Source organism: Podarcis cretensis, assembly GCF_951804945.1.
Source record: "Podarcis cretensis genome assembly, chromosome: 11".
Classification (NCBI taxonomy): domain Eukaryota; kingdom Metazoa; phylum Chordata; class Lepidosauria; order Squamata; family Lacertidae; genus Podarcis; species Podarcis cretensis.
Window position 1 is genome coordinate 1113511 of NC_137180.1, and position 25151 is coordinate 1138661.

At 41.1% G+C, this 25151-nt stretch overlaps 1 protein-coding gene across 3 annotated transcripts; it reads left to right on the top strand.

The window, feature by feature from the left end:
- The first annotated feature begins 1706 nt into the window (after positions 1–1706).
- Positions 1707–24100, top strand: FXN (frataxin). 3 transcript variants are annotated; one of them, XM_079996174.1, is made up of 5 exons: positions 1707–1886; positions 2829–2926; positions 15817–15937; positions 20088–20185; positions 22755–24100. In XM_079996174.1, exons 1-5 carry the CDS (start codon positions 1722–1724, stop codon positions 22756–22758), a joined length of 486 nt encoding a protein of 161 aa, XP_079852300.1. In that variant the 5' UTR covers positions 1707–1721; the 3' UTR covers positions 22759–24100. The 3 variants fall into 3 exon arrangements, with proteins under 3 accessions (XP_079852300.1, XP_079852298.1, XP_079852299.1); XM_079996172.1 differs by lacking the exon at positions 22755–24100 and adding an exon at positions 21647–21948; XM_079996173.1 differs by lacking the exon at positions 22755–24100 and adding an exon at positions 20419–20597.
- Positions 24101–25151: the final 1051 nt, after the last annotated feature.

The following is a 25151-nucleotide window of genomic DNA, read 5'->3' on the forward strand; positions in this document are numbered from 1 at the left end:
TAATATATATAATAATATATACAATATTATATATATATATATATATATATATATATATATATATAATAAAATCAGCAACAACTAGGCCCCTGACAACCTTTGAAAACCTCTTCCTAACAACAGAGGGAAACAGTAAAGGGATGGTATCCGCAATATACAAAATACTACTCCAAAATCTCACAAACCGCCTAGACGCAATCAAAAAAAAATTGGAGAATGACATAGGCTATGAGATTATCCCCACTCAATGGACCAGAATGTGGTCTAAACCCCCCTTTAAATCCATATCAACGAAAAGAAAAGAACTCGCTCTGAAACTCATGTGCAGGTGGTACCTAACACCAAGAAAACTAGCGCTAATATGCCCAGGAACCTCACCAAAATGCTGGAGAGGGCGCACCTCCACAGGCACATACCTCCACATGTGGTGGGAGTGTCCTAAAATCCAACTATTCTGGGCAACAGCCATATGAGAAATATGTAAAATAACTAAACAAGTATTAGATATCACCCCCGAATTGGCCCTACTAAACATCTTCCAAGACAACAATGCCCATTTACACCACAAAGAACTCATAACCCACCTACTTTCAGCAGCCAGAAACACCATAACCAGACACTGGAGAGACCTGTCAGGAGTAAGCATGGACCAATGGTACCAAATAGTATGGGAAACAGCCCTACTGGAAAATTTAACCAATAAACTGAAACTGACACGGGGACAAACAGAAGATGCCTTTACCCCGTATGGCTCCCCTTTATCACATACACAGCCCAACAAGACAATGACAATAATCCACCAACAGCATATAAATGAATATGGCTAACCTGATCCAAAACACCCACCCACCCCACTCACACACAAAAACAAAGATCACCACAGCCAACCACAAACAAACAATCACATCCTAGGCCAACCCCAACCTCTCTCACCACCAGAGGAACACAAGTGAACAGCAGAGATCCGGCGCAAGCAACGCTGACACCAAACCCCACATACATTAAGCAAAATCGAAACATCGCCACCCGACCCCCCATCTTCCCCCCTCCCCCCCAATGTCTCAACAAATGAAACTGGTTTGTAAAAATGTTACAGGAAAAAATATGAGAGACATTACACATACTTCTGTAAAACAAGAAAATCTTTAATAATACTAAAAAGACAATAGATGATGACTACATTGGACTGGAACCAGCTGCCGGCAGACATGGAGAGGAGGGCAGGAAGGATAGCTTGGGAAACAAAACCTTAATGCCTGCAGGTTGTAATTTGCATCTAATGTTTTAATGTTTTTTTGATTAGAAAATTGTCTCAAAGAAACTAGGAAGAGAGCGAACGGCCTCGAAGGGGTTGCTTTTGCCCCACCCGCCCCCATTTTCTTTCTTCCGGTAAGTTTTGGCTGTCACGATTTGCCACACGCCAAACTACAGAAACAGTGATAAAAGAGCAAAAAGCACAGACCCCTCCCCCTCAAGAAGTCCTTCTGTTGCCGTGGCGGACCTTTCTCTCCTCCCGCGCGGCACCTGGAGGCTGTTCTGGTCCCGATTCCCTGGCCTAGGATCGGGCGGGGGGCGGGGGGGGCAGCCAGGATTCAGCTGGCACTGGAGAGGCTTCGGCTGAGGGCGAGAGGAAGGGGCAGCGCCGCCAGGGGGCAGCAAAGCCGCGCCGCGCCCGAGCCCGAGCCCGAGCCCGAGTCTTCTGCGCGCCGCCTTAGGATCTCATGTGGCGGCTCTTCTCCCGGGCGGCGGCCCGGGGCCGGCGGGGAGGCGCCGGCGGGCGCCGGCAGGAGCAGGAGGAGGCCGCGGCGGTGGCGGTGGCGGTGGCGGTGGCGGCGCCTCCTTTCCGGAGAAGCGGCTGCGGCCTCGCGCTCCTCGTGGGCCGGCCGGTGAGTGCTGGGCCTCGGCCTGGGAGGGAAGGCGCGCGGAAGGGGCGACGCCGGAGCCCCAGGGAGAAGGCCGGCCAGCCCGGCCCGCGGAGCTTCTCCCTCGCACCCAGAAGGGCCGCCCGGCCTCGGTCTCTCGTGGCGGGAGGAGCCGCCTGGGCCGCTCCCGGCGGGGCTCGGGAGGCCTTCTGGGCCCGGCGGCCTCGGCAGCCCTCGCCTTGGACCCTCCGCTGGCAGCTTGGGGGGAGCCGGGAAAGGACAGGCCGGCCGCTGGCGGTGAGGTTTGGGGGCGCTTCTCTTGAAGCAGAGATGGGGGGGAGGGAGGGAAGAGGGCAGGAAAGGTGGGTCTCCGGAGCTCGTCCTCCGCCTTCGCCGAGGGAGCGGGCCTTCAAAATGGAAAAAGACTCACTAAGATAGCAGGCAAAAGAGTCAAGCCGGGCGAAGGGAGAGGGGCCTTGGCTTGCGTGGCCCCTCTGCCCTGCGCACTGGATATAGATCTTGCTAAACAAAGGGGTGAATACATGGACAAAGCTGGAAATGAACTCTGATAGAAAAGTTGGGAGAAGGAATGTGCTTGCTTCTGGAAGGAACAGCATGGCCTAAGGACTTGAAATACAAATGATGCTACTCCTGGTCAGAGGACTTGGCGCATATATATATATGTATATATATATATATGTATGTATATGTATATGTATATGTATATTTACTTATAATAATAAGTAATTATTATGTATTATTAAAGCATTTATAATCCAGCTTTCATCCGAGGTTCCCATGGCAGAAATATACACAATCCTAACCACAAAATAAAACAGCGTAAAAAAAAATGTAGCAGAATCCCCTCAGGGAGGACACAACCCTGAAAGTTGTGCTGCTTGCACTTAGCCTTCTGCTGAAGAACATGATTTTCCACAAAAGTACTTAAAACTTATTTCTTCACAGGATGTGCAGCCACATTGTTTATATGGCGTTCTCAAAGTCAAAGCCAAGAGTGCTCAACTGCAATGCATAAGAAGTGCAGGAACTCGAATTGACAAAAGGTACGTTGTATATAGAATTGGCCACCTGGCAACTCTGGGAACTTCCCAAACAGAGATCAATATTGAGGACAGAAACAGTCACCTCAGAAGAATGAAACCATCGAAACCAAAGCCATGCGCATGGGATCTGCGTTGGGGTGTTAGTTGGTAAAGCTGAATCATTTTAAGTGAATAATAGTGTCATTACATATGCAACAAATTTATCTTAAAATGCCACAGCATCCAGCACTTTCACACGTGACCAAACCTTTGTTTTCTTCTTTTGTAGCCGAATGCCTTGTTTACTCTCAGTATGGTGGAGACAGGATTGTTTAACTAATTCATGTAGCAAGAGAATGGAAGAGCTGCAAGCTTTCAGTTCCTCCAGATAACCTTTACTAGGACAGTCGCATCAGCCCACTTCTTAACTTTAGTCAACAAAACATGTAAACACCAAGAGGGAGAAATATCAGTAGCCACTAGCTGTGTAAAGAGAGTAAGCGCTCTCTGATTAAGAGGTGAAGAGGATCCATTTCCAAGTTCTCCAACACTCATTGTGTTGCCAACTTATGGGTGGTTCTTGCATTTGGAAAGTGCCACTCCCTATTCCCTACATCCCAAGCATTCCTGATGTGGGAATAGGCAGGTTGTGGTTGTCTTCCACATGATCTTGCTTGTTCACATGTTACCAGAGCAGACTGGGATGGAGCCACAATTTAGACAAAACCACGGGACATGCATATTGTGGAAAGTTGGCTTAGGCCTCAAACAGGTGTCCAGGTAGCCTAACTGCACATCTTTAGGGTGCAAACCACTGGAAAACTACACAAGCTTTACTAAAATGAATGGAAAGGTCCATTAGTACTTTTGCTATGAAAATATCGTAAGAATAAAGAGGGGAAGGGTTCTTTCAAATTAAGCCAGGTGTCATCTAGGGCTGGGCAATAGCTGATTTTCAACATCATGATAGATCACCAGCTAATCATGATATGCTGCTTTATCTTGATGTCTGAAATAAGGAAGAATTGCTGGGCTACGGAGGGAGGGATGCGTTTTGCTGCGTGATCTCTGTGCTGTTTCTTAAAGCTCTGGGTGGTCCTTACCGGTGATGTCTGCCTCCTGGCACTGTTCTTTTTTTTTTTATAATAATTTTTATTGTTATACATTTTATAAATTTCCATCCAATTCTTCGTTCAATCCCGCATACAACAAATCATAGTTATTTTTTGACTTCCTTCAACGTCTCTGACAATCATCCGTAGTTATACCTTTAATACACATTCCCTTCTTTCGTATTGCCATTTTTCCTCCTTACTCCTATTATTTCTCATAAACAATACTTATTTTCTTTTTTTACAGTGCCTCTTTAAATCCCACTAGCGTTGTATTCACACCACATATATTTTTCAGATAATCCACAAATTTCCCCCAGTCTTCGATGAACTTTTGATCTTTAGTATATCTGATTTTCCCAGTTAATTTATCCAGTTCTGCATAGTCTGTCATTTTTAGTCTCCATTCTTCTATCGTCGGTATTTCCTCTTGCTTCCACTTCTGGGCCAACAGGATTCTGGCTGCCGTTACCGCATACTGGAAAAGCTTACAGTCCTTTCTTCTGATGTCCTTTCCTACCATACCTAAAAGAAAAGCTTCGGGTTTTTTCACAAAAGTATATCTTAACATTTTTTTCAACTCATTATATATCATTTCCCAAAAACTTTTCACTTTCTTACATTCCCACCACTGATGAAAGAATGTCCCTTCCTTGTCTTTACACTTCCAACATTTGTTATCAACCTTATACATCTTTGCTAATTTTACAGGTGTCATATACCATCTATAAAACATTTTCATCACATTCTCCTTCAGTGTAATACATGCTGTAAATTTTAAATGCTCTTTCCACAATTTTTCCCAATCTTCAAATTGAATATTGTACCCAAAATCCTTTGCCCACTGTATCATTACCGATTTAACCTCTTCATCTTTCGTATTCCATTCCAGCAATATCTTATACATTTTTGACGGAATTTTATACTCATTATTTATAATGTCCTTTTGGAAATTTGATTCTTTTTCCACATAACCCTTTTCCTTCAGATCTTTTTTAAATATTTCATTTACTTGGTAGTGGTGCAACCAATCATAAACTAAATCTTTAACTTGTTCATATGGCTTCAATTTCCATTTTCCTCCCTCATTAGCTATCAGTTCCCCATAGGTGGCCCATTTGTTTCTCATATTAGTCTTCTTCACACTTATTACCTCTAACGGGGACAGCCAGTGTGGAACTTTTGGTTCCAGTATATTTTTATATCTCTCCCAAACCTCTATTAATGGACCCCTGAAGATGTGGTTTCCAAATCCTTTATGAACCCTCTTTTTGTCACACCAAAGGTACGCGTGCCACCCAAATCTGTTATCAAATCCTTCAAGATCTAATAATTCATTATTTTCTAACTTTATACATTCTTTTAACCAACATAGACAGGCTGCTTCATAATACAGTCTCATATCTGGCAGGGCGAAGCCTCCTCTTTCTTTTACATCCGTCAGTAATTTAAATTTTATTCTAGGCTTCTTCCCCTGCCAGATATACCTTGAAATCACTTTTTGCCATTCTGTCAAGACTGGCCCGTACGGGCAGGGGTACCTTTACCTTTTTTATACCCTTTAGTATGGGTATGGTCTGAAATAAGAATAACATCTTTGGTAGCACCGTCATTTTTATCGTAGAGATTCTTCCCCAAAATGATAATTTCATTCTGGCCCACACCTCCAGATCCTTCTTTATTCCCTTCCAAACCAGGATATAATTATTTTGGTATAAATCAATATTCTTGGCTGTTACCCAAATTCCCAGATATTTAACCTTTTTCACCACCTCTATCTCTGTTCGTTGTTGCATTAATTCAATCATATTTTGATCCATATTTTTTACAATCATTTTTGTCTTTCTTTTGTTCAATCTGAATCCTGCCACCGTACCAAATTTGTCCATCTCATCCAATACCTCCTCTATACTTTCTGTTGGTTCTTCCATAGTCAGTACCAAATCGTCGGCAAAGGCTTTAACTTTATACTCATTTTGACCTACTGTTACCCCCTTTATTTGCTTGTTTTGTCTAATTGCATTTAAAAAGACTTCCAGAACCGTTATAAATAACAATGGCGATAGTGGACAACCTTGTCTTGTTCCTTTAGATATTTTTATGTCTTCAGTGATAACATTGTTCACTATTAATTTTGCTCTCTGTTCTGTATAGATTGCCTTTATGCCATTGAAAAACTCTTGACCAACCTCCATATGTTCTAAATTCTTCAACATAAATTCCCAAATTATGTTGTCAAAGGCCTTTTCTGCATCCACAAACATTAGAGTCGCTGGTTTATCACACCTATCAGACAGATATTCTATGACATTAATTATAATTCTTATGTTATCTCTCAGTTGTCTGCCTGGTAGGAAACCTGCTTGGTCTTTGTGAATAATCTTTATTAATATCTTTTTCAATCTCTTCGCTAGGATTCCTGCAAAGATCTTATAATCTATATTCAGAAGTGAGATAGGCCTATAATTTTTGACTTGTGTTAAATCAGAGTCTTGTTTTGGGATTAATGTTATATATGCTTCTTTCCACGTTTCTGGAATGTCTCTTTCTTTTAAGATATTGTTCATAACGACGGTCAATGGGGTCGTCAGCACCTCTTTCATTTCTTTATAATAACTAGATGTGAACCCGTCCGGTCCTGGGGCTTTCCCTCTTTTCAATTCCTTTATCGCTTCTTTTACTTCTTCTTTTTCTATTGGGGCATTCAGCTGGTCTTTTTGGTCTGTCGGGATCTTTTGCACCATTTTCTCTCTTAGATATCTTTCTATTTTCTTCTTATTGTTCCTTTCTTTATTTTTATATAATTGCTTGTAAAAGTCCAAGAATCCTTTTCTTATCTCTTTCGGGTCGGTTGTCTCTTCTCCCTTTATCTTGATTTTGTTGATTGTATTCTGCTCCTTTCTTTTTTTCAGTTGCCACGCAAGCCATTTTCCTGATTTATTTGCTGATTCAAAGCTTTTCTGTCTTAACCTTTTAATGTTCCACTCAACTTCTTTATTTATTATCATCGCAAATTGTGTTTGTAAAATCTTTATTTCCTGCTTTATTTTCAAATTGTTAGGTGTTTTTTTTTAATATCTTTTTTATTGAGTTTCATTTACAATACAGCACAAAAAAAAGCAATTAAAGAAGAAAATACATCCATTCAGATAAGATTAAGAAAAAAAAGAAAAAAAGAACAAAAAGAAAAATGCCTAAAGCGGAAAGAAAAAACACACTAATACATACAATTAAGATACACCAATTGACTTCCTTCCCTGCTGATTTCGGGTTTCTGATTTCAAATAAAACTTCATTATTAACAGCTGGTGTTGGTAATTAGTTTATGCATCGCAAGTTTTATAACAAACCTGCTATAGTTGGTAGATTTCTATAGTTGCCTTCAATATAAATCATAAATTTATTCCAATCGTTCTTTAACTTTGTATTTTTCTGGTTTCTAATTCTCTGTGTCATTTTTGCTAATTCAACAAATTCAAATAATTTGGATTGCCAATCCCTCACTGTTGGTATATTTGTACTTTTCCAATTTTGTGCGAGTAACATTCTGGCCGCTGCTGTCGAGTATTGAAATAGAGTTTTGTCTTCTTTCTTAATTTCTTCTCCAATAATACCTAGTAAGAAGGCTTCTGGTTTTTTAGAGAATGTATATCTAAATTTTTTTTTAGTTCATCGTATATCAGATTCCAGAATTTTTTGACTTCCTCACACGTCCACCACATATGTATGAAATTGCCTTCTTTCGATTTGCATTTCCAGCAGGCCTTATTTCCAGTCTTATACATTTTACTTAATTTTTCTGGTGTGATATACCACCTGTATATCATCTTCTCTATGTTTTCTCTGATTGCGACGCTCGCCGTAAATTTTAGTCCCTCCTTCCATAACTTTGACCATTTTTCATATTCTATGTTATGCCCCAGGTCTATCGCCCATTTAACCATAACCTCTTTAATTTCTTCATCTTTTGTCTCCCATTCCAGTAAGATATTGTACATTTTAGATAGTAACTTAGTTTTATTTTCAATTATTTCGATTTGGAATTTGGATTTCTTTTCATTCATCCCGATTTTTTTATCTTTTGTCCATATTGCATTTATTTGATGATATTGTATCCAACCTGTCAACTTTCCTTTCAACTCCTCATACGGTCTTAATTTCCAGCTATATTCAAATCTTACCAATAAATCCTCATATGTCAGTCTTTGCTCTTCCATATTTATCTTTTTGATTATTAGGATATCTATAGGGGACAGCCACCAAGGTGTTTTCCACTCTAACAATTTTTTATTTTTTTCCCAGACTTCAAGCAGAGGGCCCCTCACAATGTGATTTGAGAACCCTTTATGGGCTCTCTCTTTGTTTAGCCACAGGTAGGCATGCCATCCAAACCTGTTGTCGGCCCCTTCCAAATCTAGCAGGTCTGTATTTTCTAGGGTTATCCAATCCTTGATCCAACATAGGCATGCGGCCTCGTAATATAATCTTAAATTTGGGACTCCAAAGCCTCCTCTCTCCTTTTTGTCCGTTAGTAATTTAAATTTAATCCTCGGCCTTCTTCCCTGCCATATGAATCTTGAAAGAGTTCTCTGCCAATCCCTAAATAATTTAAGCCCTCTGATTACTGGGATGTTCTGGAATAGGAACAACATTTTTGGAAGAACAATCATTTTTATTGCTTCCATCCTACCCATCCATGAGAGTTTAATTCTGTCCCAAGCTTCTAAATTTTTTTTAATTTCTTTCCATGTTGCTGAGTAGTTATCCTGAATTAAATTTATATTTTTTGGTGTGAGCCATATTCCTAAGTATTTTATTTTTTTAGTCACCTTAATTCCAAATTGACTCTCTAATTTTTCTTTTTCATCATTTCTCATATTCTTTATCATCATTTTTGTCTTTAATCTATTCAATTTAAAACCGGATAGCCTGCCGAATTCCTCTAATGTCTCCAACGCTTTGCTAATACTTTCTTGTGGCTCTTCTAGAGATAACACCAAGTCATCTGCGTAGGCTTTGAGTTTGTATTCCTTTATTCCTACTTTGATTCCTTGGATTTCTGGTATCGATCTTATTTTGTTCGCTAACACTTCTAGTACCATGATGAATAGAAGCGGGGAGAGAGGGCATCCCTGCCTTGTTCCTTTTTCAATTTTAAATGTAGATGTTAAATTATTATTTATTACCAATTTGGCAGATTGTGTTGAATATATTGCCTCTATTCCTTTCATGAAATTGCCCTCTATCCCTGCCTTCTCCAAAGACTTTAGTAGGAACAACCACGAAACATTGTCAAACGCCTTTTCGGCGTCTATAAAAATCAATGCCGCAGGTACATCATTGTTAACCCCCAAGTATTCAATTATATTTATAATATGTCTTACATTATCTTTCAAAAATCTATTTGGGAGGAATCCCGCCTGGTCTTTGTGGACTAAGTTTACTAAACATTTTTTCAATCTATCTGCCATAATATCAGCAAAAATTTTGTAGTCGTTATTTAACAAGGATATTGGCCTATAGTTCTTTATATTCAATCTGTCCATGTCTGGTTTAGGGATTAACGTTATATGAGCCTCCCTCCAAGACTCAGGTATAGTCCCTCCTCCTAAGATATTATTCATAGTATCACAAAGCGTTGGTAATAATTGATCTCCTAAAACTTTATAATATTTAGCCGATAAGCCGTCCGGTCCTGGCGCCTTTCCCAGTTTCATTTTTTTTATCGTTTTCTGAATTTCTTCTATATTTATAGGTTTGTTTAGTTGCGATCTCTCTTCTTCTGTTACGGTCTTTCCTTTGCAGTTCTCTAGATATTTTTCTATTTGGATTTGGTTTTCTTCTCCTTTCCTATATAACCCCTCATAAAATTTACAGAAACTTTTTTGTATTCTTATTGGGTCTTCTATCAATTCTTCATCTACCTTTATTTTATTAATCACATTTTGTTTTTGTCTTCTTCTCAGTTGCCAGGCTAATAATTTACCCGATTTATTTGCTGATTCGAAATAATTTTGTTTCATTAACTTGATTCTCCATTCAATCTCTTGGTTTATTACCATCGAGTATTGTGTTTGTAGTATTTTTATTGTTTGTAGGCTTTGTTCATCTTTTGGGTTTTTTATTAATTTTTTCTCAGACTCCCTTAGTTGTCTGAGAATTTCTTCTATCTTTTGCTCTCTTTTTTTCCTCTTGTAATTATTTTGCTGGATAAAAAAACCTCTTAGAACCGCCTTACTGGCATCCCATACTACTTCTATATTTGTTCCTGCATTGAGGTTCAGATCAAAATAATCTTTTAGGGTACATTTAGCTTTTTCAATGACCTCATCACTTTCCAATAGATGTTCGTTCAGTCTCCACCTAAAACCCCCCTGCGTAACACCTTTTATTTCCAGTGTTACTGAATTATGGTCGGAAAGGGTTCTTGGTTGGATTTCACACTTTGTAGCTCTTAAGGTAAGTTCGCTCGAGGTCCAAATCTGGTCTATTCTGCCCCAGCTTTTATGTACCTCTGAGAAGTGAGTGAACTGCTTTTCTGTTGGATGCTTGTGTCTCCATATATCTATGAAGTCCATGTTTTCTTCCAGATCCTGAAATGATTTTGGTAACTTCCCTTGATTTCGTTTTTTCTTTTCTGTTTGTCTATCCATTTCTGGAATCGGCACTGCATTGAAATCTCCCAATAAAATTGTCCTATTGCTTTCTAATTCTGTTAAAACTTGTTCTAATTTCTTGAAAAATTCTGATTTATTTGAGTTTGGGGCATATATTTATCACATTTATTTTTCCCCCCTGGAAGCTGATTTGTACCCCCACTATCCTTCCTTCTTCGTCTTTATATATCAGTTTAGGATTCCATTTTTCATTAACATATGTTACTACTCCTTTTTTTTTCTCTACCGCAGAGTTTATAAATTCTGTTCCTAGATTCTTATTCAACGAGACATGTCTATGCTTTTTGACCACATGGGTCTCTTGTATACAAATTACATCCAGTTTCTTCTTTTTCAAAACACTTACAATTTTATTCCTTTTGGCTTTTTCATTCAGACCATTTACATTCCATGTTAAAATTTTTAAGTTCATTTTTACTTTTATCTACTACTAAGCCCGTAATTTACCGATTTAGATTCGGGTGGTTTTACTTTCTGTTTCTTCCCCTTCCTCTCCCTCCTCCTCTTCCCCCACTTCTTCCCCTTTCTCCCCCTCTCCCCGCCCCCCTCCTCCCCCCACTCCCCCCAGTCCCACGCCACCCCTCTCCTCTGCATCTCCGCCTCTCCCACCACCTCTCTCTTCTGTCCTCCCAAGATCTTTCTCATACCTGCGTAAGAATTTACTAACTTCCTGGTTTTCAGTGATCTTAAATCTTTTTTCCTTGTAAAAAAAGGAAATCCCTTCAGGGAATTCCCATCTGTGCTGTATGCCATTCTTTTTTAGTGTATTTACTAACTGTTTATAACCCTCTCTCTTGCGTAGGAGTCTGGTTGGTATTTCTTTAAAAATAATAATTGGCCGTCCATCAATTATGAGTTTCTTCTGGTAGCTTTGTCTTAAAATTATATTTCTCATTTCTATCGATTTGAACATCACCAGACAGTCTCCTGGCATCTTTTTCAGTTTGTTTTGTTTCGATCTTATTTTTATTCTGAAGGCGTTTTCTATTGTTTGTGCAACTTCCTCTTCTTTCAGGACTAGCCATCTCGCCAATTCTTTAATCATTTTCCCTTTAATATCCTCGTTGATTTCCTCCCCCACTCCTCTAAATTTTAAATTTAACTGTTTTTGTTTCATTTCCATCAATGCCAAGTTGTCCAAGACTTGGTCTTGGCTCCTACTCAATTCTCCGAAATTCTCCTTTAATTTCTCTACCTCTTTTCTTTGATCTTTCATCTCTCTTTGAGTTTTTTTATTTGAGTCTTCTAAAGACTTTGATCGAATCGTTAACTCTTTTATCTTATTTGACAGTTCCCCTACCACACCCTCTATCTTCTTGTCGATGGATTCCTGCATCTCTCCAAGTTTTCTCTCCATGTGAATCTCATTCTGCTTAAATTCCTCCTTTATTTTCATCCATAAAATATAAAGGTCTTTAATTTCCTCTTGTCGTGAGGTTTTTCTCTCTGTTGGTGTTCCTACTGACCTTTTCCCATCCTTTCCCGCCATCCTCCAATCTCCACCGCCCTTTACCCTCTGTTCGTTATTTCCAGGCAAAGTCTGGTTTCTTAAACCTCTCCCCTAAAGGGCGCACAGTCTTGGATAATTTTAATTTTCCCAGGGGAAAGTACACTAATCTTCCCTTCTTCAAATTTGGGCACTATTATCAAAATCTATTGTCAGGTTTTCCACCCTTCAAAAAATATACTTAGTCTGACTACCTAAATCAAGAAGAGAACCTCTTATCCAAATCCACAGTCAAATAATTCCCCCCTTACACAAGTTTCTCAAACCATCCAACTCTTTTGCACACCCTATTTATAAACTTTTTAGTCTAGAATATAACCTTCAGGGCTTACTATCAATCTCATTTACTGTCCATCTAATATGATAAAATACCACTTAATTAACCGAGTAGAGGTGTGGAGGTACTATACATCCAACTTGAGGAATTATTTAGATATTTAAAGTAGCTATATTAGGTAAAAAGAGGAGGCATAGAGGAGGGGGGAAGAGGAAGAAGCGGGGAAAGAACCGGGAAAAAAGGTAGAGGCAACAAGGTAATAAAGGAGTGGGATATTAAATTATGACTATAACCAGTGACCGGGTTTTTGTTTTTGTTTTTTTGCTTGTTTGTTTGTTATGTTTTGTTTTCCAGTTCAAGCAGAATTAGTTCTCCTTCTTGTTGATCAATTTTCAGCCACTTGCTTGGCTTAATCCATTTCCACAGAGTAGAGACGATATTTGGTGACCTGTCTGGAGGTTATTCCCACCGGCAATGTGAAAAATTGGGGGAGAGGAAGGAGGGGAAACAGGGAACCGGGGGAGGGGGGGAAGAAGCGGCAGGAGGCTGGGAGGTTTCAAGATTTTTCTATAGTAAATGTACAAGGTTTCTCTGTAATACAGAGTTTGTCCGTAGAGAAGAGAGGAAGAAGGGGAGTCTAGTTAGTTTCCAAGTTTAGCCTCTCTTTACTTGAACCTTCAGTTCATGAAATTGAGCAAGGAGGGGAAATTCTGGAGTTCAGGATTGTTTGTTGTTCACCCGACCGCTGAGAATATTAGGGCTTGTCTTACACACAAAAAAACCCCCTCCTGTTATTTTAACAGGACCTTAGAAAACCATAGAGGAACCAAATAAATCTGAAAGGGGGGGGGTCTTTGTTCCAAGAGCTCTTAGTTCCTAGAGTTTTGTCCGTTTTTAAATAATTTTGTCCGTTTTTAAATAAACTCAGGCTGGCGTCCAAAACGTTGGTGAGGGGAAACACTTACTTGCTCTGCGCCATTACGCTCTCTGTGTGTTCTTTCTGTCCTGCTTTCCCCTCTTCCTCTCCTGTTTTTCTGCTTCCAATTAGAGCCTCCTTTGGGTCTTTTCTTCGTCTTTTTAATCTTCTTTTTTATTCTTTCGTGTATGCCCGATGCGATAGAATACAAAGTCTCCAAAAGCTCCCTATCTATTTAGTTACTTTTTATCAGTTTATATCCCTTGCCTCGCGAAACAGCCGGCGAGGACTTTCACTTCTCCGTCTCTATAGCGGGTAAGTAGTAGTTTCTTTGTTTCACTCTTACGATTTTAGTCCCAGCGCCATCTTAGATCCGAAATACAGGTCGGGCTCCTTTTCTTAATCTGTAAACATCCGGCGCTCCTTAGCTTCTATCTTTCCAATTTCTAGTCTCAAAGTTGGGTACACATCACTAAGGGCGTCTGTTCTTAAAATTACGGAGATTTGTCGCTTTTCCAGTGAGAGCTAGAGGCATCGCCACACGGGGTTCGCAGAGCTTACCAATTTGCGTTTCTCAGTCCCGTTGCTCCCGAGTCTTCCAAAAAAGAAAAAACCCGAAGGAACTCCGGAACCATTCCAACACTGCTGGTTTGCGCTTTCCTCAGGGGGAACCCCTTGAGGTTTTGGGGTCGCAGTGCCTTTGCGTTGCCCCTCAAAAAACCCCGTGTAGTTCGGGGAAGCCTTCAGCGGCTTCTCCGCGCTCCCTTGCTGCTCGCGATCCAAACCGGAAGTCCAAATTGTTAGGTTTTTTGATCAGTTTTTGCTCATAGTCCATGATCTGTCTTGAAATTTCTTTTATCCTTTTTTCCTTATTGTTTTTCTTCAATGCATTTTGTTGAATCAATAAACCTCTCATTACTGCTTTGCTTGTGTCCCAAACAATACTCATTTTGGTACCTTTGTCCACATTATCCATAAAGTATTCAGATAGTTTCTTTTGCGCTTTTTCAACCATCTTCTGATCGTCCCACAGATTATCATTCAGTCGCCACCTAAATGATCTCTCTTCAAAGCCTTTTAACTCCAATTCTATGGGATTGTGATCTGAGATCACTCTGGCTTGTATTTCAATTTGATGGATTCTTAGTGTCAGTTCGTTCGAAACCCAAATTTGATCTATTCTTGACATTGACTGATTCGGTTCTGAATAATGAGTAAATTGCTTCTCCAAGGGGTGCCTAAGTCTCCAGATATCAATCAAGTTACAGTTCATCATCGTAAAAAAAGTCTTAGGTAGTTTCCCTTCTTTATTCTTTGCCTCTCTTAATCTATCCATTTCCAATGATACCACACCATTCATATCTCCCATTATTACGATTTTTTGGTCCATGTACTCAAATAGTTTTTCCTCCAATGATCTGTAGAAATCAGTCTTATTTCCATTTGGTGCGTAGATCCCGACAATTATTAATTTCTCGCCTTGCCATTTGATTTGGACAGCTATGATTCTCCCTTCTTCAAAATAGCTAGGGTTTCCCTCCCAGGAAAAATCCCTCGCTTGCGTCGGGTTCGCGCTCCACCGGAAGTCCGCCACCTCCTGGCACTGTTCTGCCATTGGCTGAGATGAGCCGCGGGGAAGCAACTGGAGAGGAAAAGCGGGGAGTGGGACTCCATGGTTCAGGGGCAGCACCAAGGCTGGCACTGTTCTAGAATCATAGAATCATAGAGTTGGAAGAGACCACAAGGGCCATCGAGTCCAACCCCCTGCCAAGCAGGAAACACCATCAGAGCACTCCTGACATATGGTTGTCAAGCCTCCGCTTCTCTGGAGCAGCAGAAAACACTGTCACTGGAGGGAACGGGGAGGGAAAATGGAGCCCAAAAGCTAGCCAGCCAGAGGGAGCCAGCTATGACGGAACCAGTGTCCAAATGGCAGTGAAGCCTGCTGTCAAGTTTGGTAACAAATTCTCAAGAGAGGGCCAAACATATAGAAAAGAAACAAAAACGGACAAGACAGACAAATCAATGTCTAAATGTATGCAGATGTAATCAATTAATTGACTAACAGTGCAAACCTAACTGTATCTATTCAAAAGTAAGTCATAATAAATTCAGTGGGCCTACTTCCAGAGAAGTGGGGTCAGAATTGTAGCCTAAAGTTCCTTAATCAGAGGACTGTCTAATGAATGGAAGTTGCAGTGTGTGGTGAATTAAGGTTCAGCCGAATAAAATTTCTGGGCTATACATACCTAATTTTTCTTTTTTATTGCAACTTCAGAAATGGTTCCTACACTAGTATGTGTCGGTAACAAACATCCTCAAGTTACTGTGTTCTTTTTTGGGATTTCTTGTTTTGCACTGATAATATTTTGATTTAATGGTATAAAATTTGAGTAACTCTTTCTTTACCTGACTTTTACAGCTCAATAGATGAAACTATGTATGAAAAACTTGCTGAAGAAACCCTGGAGTCATTAACAGATTTCTTTGAGGAGCTGGCAGACAAGCCCTTTACTCCTCAAGATTATGATGTCTCATTTTCGGTATAGTATTTTATTTTATACTATAGTGTTTTATTTTATGAAGAAAGTAGGGAAAACCACTGGGCCGGTAAGATACAATCTACATCAAATCCCTTATGAATACACAGTGGAAGTGAGGAACAGGTTTAAGGATTTAGATTTGGTGAACATTATACAGGAGGCAGCAACGAAAACCATCCCCATGAAAAGGAAATGCAAGAAAGCAAAGTGGCTGTCCAACGAGGCCTTACAAATAGCGGGGGAGAGAAGGCAAGCAAAATGTGAGGGAGATAGTGAAAGAAACAGGAAATTGAATGCCGATTTCCAAAAAATAGCAAGGAGAGACAAGAAGGCCTTCTTAAACGAGCAATGCAAAGAAATAGAGGAAAACAACAGAATGGGAAGAACCAGAGATCTCTTCAATAAAATTGGAGATATGAAAGGAACATTTTGTACAAAGATTACCATAATAAAGGACAAAAGTAATAAGGACCTAACAGAAGCAGAAGACATCAAGAAGATGCAGCACGAAATTAAAAGACAGCAGCCACGAAATTAAAAGACGCCTGCTTCTTGGGAGAAAAGCCATGACAAACCTAGACAGCATCTTAAAAAGCAGAGACATCACCTTGCCAACAAAGGTCCGTATAGTTAAAGTTATGGTTTTCCCAGTAGTGATGAATGGAAGTGAGAGCTGGACCATAAAGAAGGCTGATCACCGAAGAATTGATGCTTTGAATTATGGTGCTGGAGGAGACTCTTGAGAGTCCCATGGACTGCAAGAAGATCAAACCTCTCCATTCTGAAGGAAATCAGCCCTGAGTGCTCACTGGAAGGACAGATCGTGAAGCTGAGGCTCCAGTACTTTGGCCACCTCATGAGAAGAGAAGACTCCCTGGAAAAGACCCTGATGTTGGGAAAGATGGAGGGCACAAGGAGAAGGGGACGACAGAGGATGAGATGGTGGGACAGTGTTCTCGAAGCTACCAGCATGAGTTTGACCAAACTGCAGGAGGCAGTGGAAGACAGGAGTGCCTGGCGTGCTCTGGTCCAGGGGGTCACGGAGAGTCGGACACGACTAAACAACAACAACAATTTTATTTTATTTATTTTTACAGGTGTTTTTGCTATAGTCTCAACTTCACTTTAGACAGTACCATAAATAATTTCTGGGTATAAGAAAGCTTCCCTGTATGAGACTCCTGCATATTCCTGCACTGCGGGGGGGGGGGGGTTTGGACTGGATGATCTGAGAGTCCCTTCCAGTTCTATGCTTCTATGATTCTAAGCATTTCTTTCCCAGCTGTTTAAGAAACTCTGTTCTCATAAGGAGCTAGTGGAATGGTAGGACCACAAGGTGGCACAATTGGAAAATAGCTGAAACCACAGTTTCAGCTTGCTTGTGATAGAGATAAAAGCATATCTAAAAATTAATTCTATCCTAAGGAATCCGTAATAGCAATATTTCCAGTAGCATTTAGGAATCCATGTATGACTGTTCTCTCACCTGTCCTGGGAGCTTACCTTGATTTATTTAACATTCATTAGTACAGTAAATAGGACACAGGTGGCACTGTGATCTAAACCACAGAGCCTATGGCTTGCCGATCAGAAGGTCAGCAGTTCGAATCCCCATGACAGGTGAGTTCCCATTGCTCAGTCCCAGCTCCTGCCCACCTAGCAGTTCGAAAGCACGTCAAAGTGCAAGTAGATAAATAGATACTGCTCCAGCAGTAAGGTAAACGGCATTTCCATGCGTATGTTGCTCTGGTTTCGCCAAAAGCAGCTTAGTCATGCTGGTCACATGACCCGGAAAAACTGTCTGCGGACAAACGCCGCCTCCTTCGGCCAGTAAAGCAAGATGAGCGCCGCAACCCCAGAACTGTCAAGGGTCCTTTACCTTTATTTTAGTACAGCAAATACTTTTTCTCATGTGTGTGATATATAACGAAAAACTACAATGAGCATTTGGTTAATTATCTCTAAAAACTTCATGGTTATAGTGTTTCTGTAAACGTGGCACAAACGCCATATGCTATGAAATGATGTCAAATGCTTGTTTGTGTGGTTTGCACATTTTAAAAATTAGAAGTAATGTGTTGATGGGTTAGGTCTATTTACAGTACAACATATGGTATCTAACATGATACTGGTAATACAGTAACAGCTGTTTGGGAATGTATTATATGATATAGCTGTCAGGAAAAGCATGCTGGAATGCTGCTTTTGCTATGAAATAACGTAAAGTCTAGAAAGCTTTCAGTTGACATTGAAGTAGTTTACCATTTTGTTTATTTTATAAAGACATTTCCAAGCTACTGTTTGGCCCTAAAAAGGACTTCAGTAACAGCTCAAGGTAAAATCAATTTAAGGACAGTAAAACCCAGACAGAACAAGATAAAACAGTCAAAGCGTAGTCGACAAGGGAGACCGTGCCCAGTCATACTAAAGACTTGGTGTAGTCTAAACCAGTGTTTCCCAACCTTGTGCCTCCAGCTGTTTTTGGACTACAATTCCCATCATCCCTTGCCACTGGTCTTGCTAGTCAGGGATGATGGGAGTTGTAGTTCAAAAACAGCTGGAGGCACAAGGTTGGGAAACACTGGTCTAAACAAAGTCTGAGCTTAAAAGGAAGGCAGGCAGCCAAGCCAAATTTAACCATGTAAGATTGTGTAAGGATAATAAGTGTGGGGATTTAATATCTGAATTACTCTTAATTATTATCTCAGGAGCCTTTCTTTTTTAGAGTGGTGCAGGTTCAGTCAAGAACTGTGGAAGCAGGGCCCATGCTTTTCAAAACTTAATTGCATTGCACATTTGGGGACACATTCTTGAGGCAACCTCCTAGGAGGTTCACCAGCTGCAGTCCTGTCTGCTGCCCCTTCCTCTTCTTAGCTGGAGTTGAGGCCTTCCTGCTTCAGAGCTCATGCCTGTCAACACCTGACACAGGAAAGGAAAGGACAACAGACAGGGCAGAGAGTAAAGTCCAAAAGGCCATGTACCTAACAGGCTTAGACCATTTGCTGTGAATTTCCAAATTTCTAAAATGTTAACACTTGGAACTAAGAAAATGAACCATGAAAACATTGCAGTTGGTCTCCCAAATAACATGGTGAAAAACACAAAGGAATGCCAATCGAATGCTCCTGGGAGCTTAATGAATAGAAAATCCCTTAGACAATGCTGTGCAATATAGACATGCAGCCTGAAAGAAATCCCTGCTTTTCTGAATAAGAACATTCCAGAGATAAAATTTGGTGACTGGACACTTCATCAAAAGTATAAAGCTGTAGGTTTGAGACACACACACTCGTTGGCAATCCCCTACAGCCGGGCTGGGGCCCAAGGGCCACTCTTCAGGTTTCTCTCTGTGGCCCTTTGGGACTTTTCCCAGGCCACCCCACCCTCCCTGCTCAGCCACCCTGCCTTTTCCCCAGCCACAGCCTTGAGTGTGTTGGCCTGGCGAACGTGTCCTAATGTCTCTTGGCTGCCAGGATGGAGGGTGGGGCGTATAGAAACAAGCCTGGTGTACAAAGGCTGAACTACCTTCGTTTCTTTGCCAGTTTCTGTCTTTGGCCCACTTCCCATAGGAATAAGATCCCTGAAAGAGGGTCCCGTTGGGGAAACTGCCATCTGAAAAAGGTGCCATATTCCTGCGCTTCTGTTTTTGTTTTGTTTTTAAGTCATTAAAATTTACCTAGACACAGTTTTCCACCTCTGAATTATTTGCTTCAGTCCATTACCTTGTGGACTGGATTCCTAAACAGAAACTGGAAACAAAGAATGTGAATCAAGTTGGTTTCTAGAGAAAAACCAGGCAATCCATTTGCAGTATTGTTTGGTCATCCTATGGAACGTTATGTTATTCATAATCATATAGAGAGGGGAGGAGATATAGATACCCCCCCCCCATCCTTATTCTTGAGAGTATGGCTTTACAGCACAGAAAAATGTAGAAATGCAAAATTCAGTTTGGATGAGAAGTAATAATAGTTTATTTGCACTTATTTGAAAAAATAGGTTATTTAATCATTTTTGCTCTCATGTTTTAGTTGTGAAATCCTAATCAATTATTACATGCCAGACCCTGAGATTTCTGCTTATATTGCAAGTTCTTACAGATAGCTTGTTTTGTTTTGTTTTCTCTCCCCGCTCCCAATTTATTCTGTAGACTGGAGTATTAACAGTTAAATTGGGTGGAAGCATGGGAACATATGTGATCAACAAACAGACACCAAACAAACAGATATGGCTGTCCTCTCCAAGCAGGTAAGCAAATGTTTGTTTGTTAGAATGTTCGAGAAATTTTACAATTGAACTAAAAGATTTACCTCAGCTTTATTAGTTGCATGCACTTTGGAGACTCAGAATGGCTTGTACGGATTTCCCAGGCAGTCAATATCAGGTGCTAGTCAGGCTGACAACTGCTTCGGTGATACAGTATGTGATTATATTCTCCCACAGCCCCTGGAACTATTTGTATGACTTTCTCTATTTTGCAGTGCTAGTCATTGAACTTAGGCTTTTGGTCAGTGAGTGACACCCTCTGATGCACCGTCCATTGGGAGCACTGATCCTGCACTGCGTCTCTGGAATGCTGAGCTGACAGATACCATATTGTTGTGCAGTGAAGAGCAGACAATGTTTTAAATGAATAAATAAAATATTAAAACATACCTAAGCCAGTGTTAGGATGTGGAAAATTAGAGTATTTACTTTCTAGTATGCTACAGAAAACGACAACACAATTTTCTGACTGCTGTTTAATAAAGTGAGGCTAATTCAGGTGGGTCATCGTGAGGATTGGACCATCAGGAATGAATGAAACCTAAAGCAAGTGTCCTGTTTTAGCACAGAGCTCCTGTGGTGGCTGTGGGGTGTCAGGAGAAGCAGGGAAGGCACCAAGGCCTTTTGGACCAGCAGAATAGCTAACTCTCCTACGGTCAGGAGCTGTCAGGGGGCTGAATTTTTTCATCTCTAGCTGGTGCCACAGTCAGGACTGCCCCAGAACTTTAGTGGCATGTATGTTAAAGTTGTGAAGCCAACTCCAACCTTTTAGAAATAGATTGATTTTTCTTTGCCCTAATTCACCTCATGCCAACCAGTTGGCTTTCAATCACACCATAGATCATATTGTGTGATAACTTAATGCAAATAGCTGTGGGAGTTCCAAGTACCCATTTCCAGCATGCACACCCTTCCTTCTGTCATATTTGGTTGATATTTAAATGTTGTTGTTGTTAATTGAATTTATATACAGTGGTGCCTCACAAGACGAAAAGAATCCGTTCCGCGGTTTTTTCGTCTTGCAAAGCAAGCCCATTGACGGCTTAGCAGATTAGCGCTATTAGCGGCTTTTAGCGGCTTAGCGGATCAGCTGATAAGCGGCTTAGCAGCTTAGAAAAAGGGGGGAGGAGGGAAAAAAAGTCGGAAAAACTCGCAAGACATTTTGTCTTGCGAAGCAAGCCAATAGGGAAATCCATTTTGCGAAGCACCTCCAAAAGGGAAAACCCTTTCGTCTAGCGGGTTTTCCGTCTTGCGAGGCGTTCGTCTTGCGGGGCACCACTGTACTGCCCTATACCAGGAGGTCTCAGGGCAGTTCACACAACAAAATCATAATACAAAACCACAATATATATAATCAAAATAAAAACAACAACCCAATAGCACCCCCCCAAAAGGGCATAGGATGTCATGTTCTCAGTCATGTTCTTGTTTGTTCTTTCACAGTGGCCCGAAGCGTTATGACTGGACTGGAAAAAACTGGGTTTATTCTCATGATGGAATCTCTCTTCATGAACTACTTGCAATGGAATTTTCTGTTGCATTAGAAACCAAATTAGACTTATCAGCTCTAGCACATGCTGGAAGAAAACATTCTTGATAATATCTATCACAAAGAATTCAAAGACTTTGAACTTTGACACATAGTCTTCCCCTTTTTTGTAAATGTGTTAATCCAATTTTAAATTCTGCAGGATGTCTGTAAACTCACTTTTACTCTGCAACAATGTGAAAACAATTCCCACCCTGCTGCCGCCTGGTTTCTTAATGTGTTCAGGTATTTTCCATCCTTGTTTGGATTGCAGACACAGTCATTGCTGCCCAGCCTTTTAGCTAGAATTAAGGAGGGCATTTGGATGTCCTATTGAAGACAACTATTGTACTAAGCTCTCTCTTGGCTGCATTCAGGTCTTTTTCTAAACTGCATTATTCTCCATAACTAAAGATTTAAACCACATTGATAATGCTGAAAACCATTTCTGCAAAGTGGTAGTATACTTGTAGGATTGCGATATTTATATTAGGCTTGCCAGCCCAGTGGAATACCTGTAAGAGTAGAATACCTGTTCTTTTTTCTTTTCTTTTTTTGTCAATAATTTTTAGTAGTTTTGAATTACAAAACTCCAAAGCAAACCTCATGATATGCATATCAAATCGTAATCACAATCAAATAACAAATTATATAATTTGGATGGCCTCCCACTTGCTGGATTACAGGTTCAGTAATTCTTTTTTTTTCTTCCTGCTTCCAAAGTCTTATTTATTCCAGTTGTATTCCAATCTTAATCATAGTCCCTTGTTCAACAGCTGCAGTTTGTGACTTCCATTTGTATTAACATATTCAGTAATTTATTAATCCACAAGTGAATATCTATATCCCTTCGTCCTGCGTGCAATAATTATTTGTTCATTTTTTTTCTTCGCAAAAAGTTCTGTGTTCAATCATTCTCTCAATTATGATTACAATATATGTGCTTCAGCCTGGGGAAAGAATTAACTGGAACCCCGCCAGAGCTCTAACGGGTCTCCAATTTCCCTTTCTTTGTCCATACAGATAAAGATGGCGCCCTGCCAAAGTCTTGGTGCATCTCCAAAATCCAATTTCTCTTACATTCCAAGATAACAACCTTCTCTTCTTCTCACCAAATACTGTATTGGCCTGAATATAAGCCTCACTTTCCCCCCAAATTCCGACCGTAAAAAGTACAAGTGTAGCTTATATTCGCAACCTTACAGTATGCAGTCAGGGAGCGTGGGGCAAACAGCGTCAGGAGCGCAGGAAAGCAGTGCCCGCCCTGTGTGTAATCCCCATCCTCTCCCCGAAGGCCAGGGAGAGAGCCAGGAAGGGGAAAAGCCGCTGGCAACGCAGTGCAGCTCCCCCTCCCCCGCCACCAGTATGCAGCCAGGAGCAGCGAGGAATGGAACGGCTTATATTCAGGTATTTTTTCTTTTCCCCCTTCCAATTTTAAAGGTGCAGCTTCTATTCAGGCCAATATGGTAGTTGGCTCAGACCAGCTTGTTAGTTCCATATCCATTTAAGATAATTTTCTTTGTTTTATTTTCTATCTCTCTCTCTCTCTCTATCTCTCTCTCTCTCTTTGGTATTCCATAATATAATTTAGTCCGCTTTTATCTTCCCTTGTTTTCTTAAAATTTTAAATTGACTTCTGGGGAGTTTACCAAGTCATTTGTATAAAGAAAATATAAGGAATCCATTTTTAGGCTCCACCCCCACATACTGTTTTCACACTGAATGAAGTCTTCCTTCAGATTCAAATCTTAACGACCTCGCAGCTGTATCATTTCAGCAATTTGTAATCTTGTCCTGACTCCTCCAGCAAGCGTCTGTACATTAATCCTAATTAATCTTTTAATGAACAGAAGAACCTCTGCTTCTTAATGGCGTAATGGAGGGTTACCAATAGGCAAAGTGCTTTTTGCACTCAGCATCTCCCTGCTCCCACATTCCTTGTCAGAGCGAAAGGTATCGAGACGATCTGCGAGTGAAGCCCATTCCCCCTGGGCCCTGGGGGGAACTTAGAAGGACAGTTACCCTCAATCCTTGTTTACCTTCGCTAATGATCTCCCACTGTCGTAGGAGCGGCATCCATTAAGGCAGACTGGCACCGGAAGCTGAGTAGAATACCTGTTTTGGAATACTGGTGTCAGCCGCTACTACAGTAGTGGGAGCAGGTGATTGGCCGACTGAAGCAGCAAGCCCAGTCCATCGTGTTATGTCCCACCACATAGCTGGGCAATAACCTATCCGTGGACTCGGCTTTGGTCCCTCCAATAGCATTCCTGAAAGTGAATTTGTCAGTAGGGGTTTAGTTCCAACTGAAGCATAATATCTGCCTGGCTATTTCACATACAGAAGTATTAAAAGTTGAATCCTTGTTACTTTCCTAGGAATTAGTGGATTAACAATTAAACACTTGTCAGAATGGTGGGTTTAGCAGTGTAAAAGGTAAGGTAAAGGACCCCTGGACGGTTAAGTTCAGTCAAAATCAACTATGAGGTGTGGTCTCATCTCCCCTTTCCAGCCGAGGATGTCAGCGTTTGTTCGTGACTTTTCCAGGTCATGTGGCCAGCAGGACTAAATTGCTACTGGCGCAGGTCCTGCTAGGTTGGCAGGAGCTAGGACAAAGCAGAGGGAGCTCACCCTGTCGCACGGATTTGAACTGCCAGCCTTATGATTGGCAAGCCCAAGCATCTCCCTCTCTGCGCAGCGCCCCTTCAGCGAAGCGGCAGAAGCGGAGCCCCTTCCCTTTCTCCTCCCGCTTCACTGAAGGGGCGCTGCGCAGAGAGGGAGAGCTGTGCAGCGCCTCTCCAGCGAAGCGAAGCCAGGAGAGCAAGAGGGGTCGACCCAGTGCACACCGACCCCTCTTGCTCTCCTGGCTTCAGCGAAAGCAACGCGAAGCCTCTGGAGCGCAGCGGGGCAGCTTGGATTTTCAGAAGACATTTGGCAGCTCTGGCTAGTAACAACTCTCAGTCTGAAAATGGAACTATGCTTCTGACTATTTTTACAGATTATGAACTATTCCAATTCTGCTGTTCTCTAGAATGGTCTCTCCAAGCATGCAAAAATAAAACAAGAGGGAAGAAAAAGGAAGAACCAATGAGAATAGTTTTTAAAAATAAACTTTTGATGGACAGGTCTGGCCATTAATCACTGAATTATTTTCTTGGAGCACTCCAACCACAGAAATTTGGAGGGGTTATAAACTTTTTCACATGAATCTGTTCTCTTCCCCTGTGCAAGTCAATGGAGATCTCCATTCTACCTCCCAAAATGCTGAAGCTCACATCCCCAAGTGACTCTTGGAATAAGAGGGCCCTTAGCACAGGGTGTGTGTTGTGTGGGGGACATTTAGCCAATCTTGCCTGGGGCTCAGTGGTATTTTCCCCACTACCCTCTTTCTCATCTCCCAGGAGATGAGGCTGTATCACC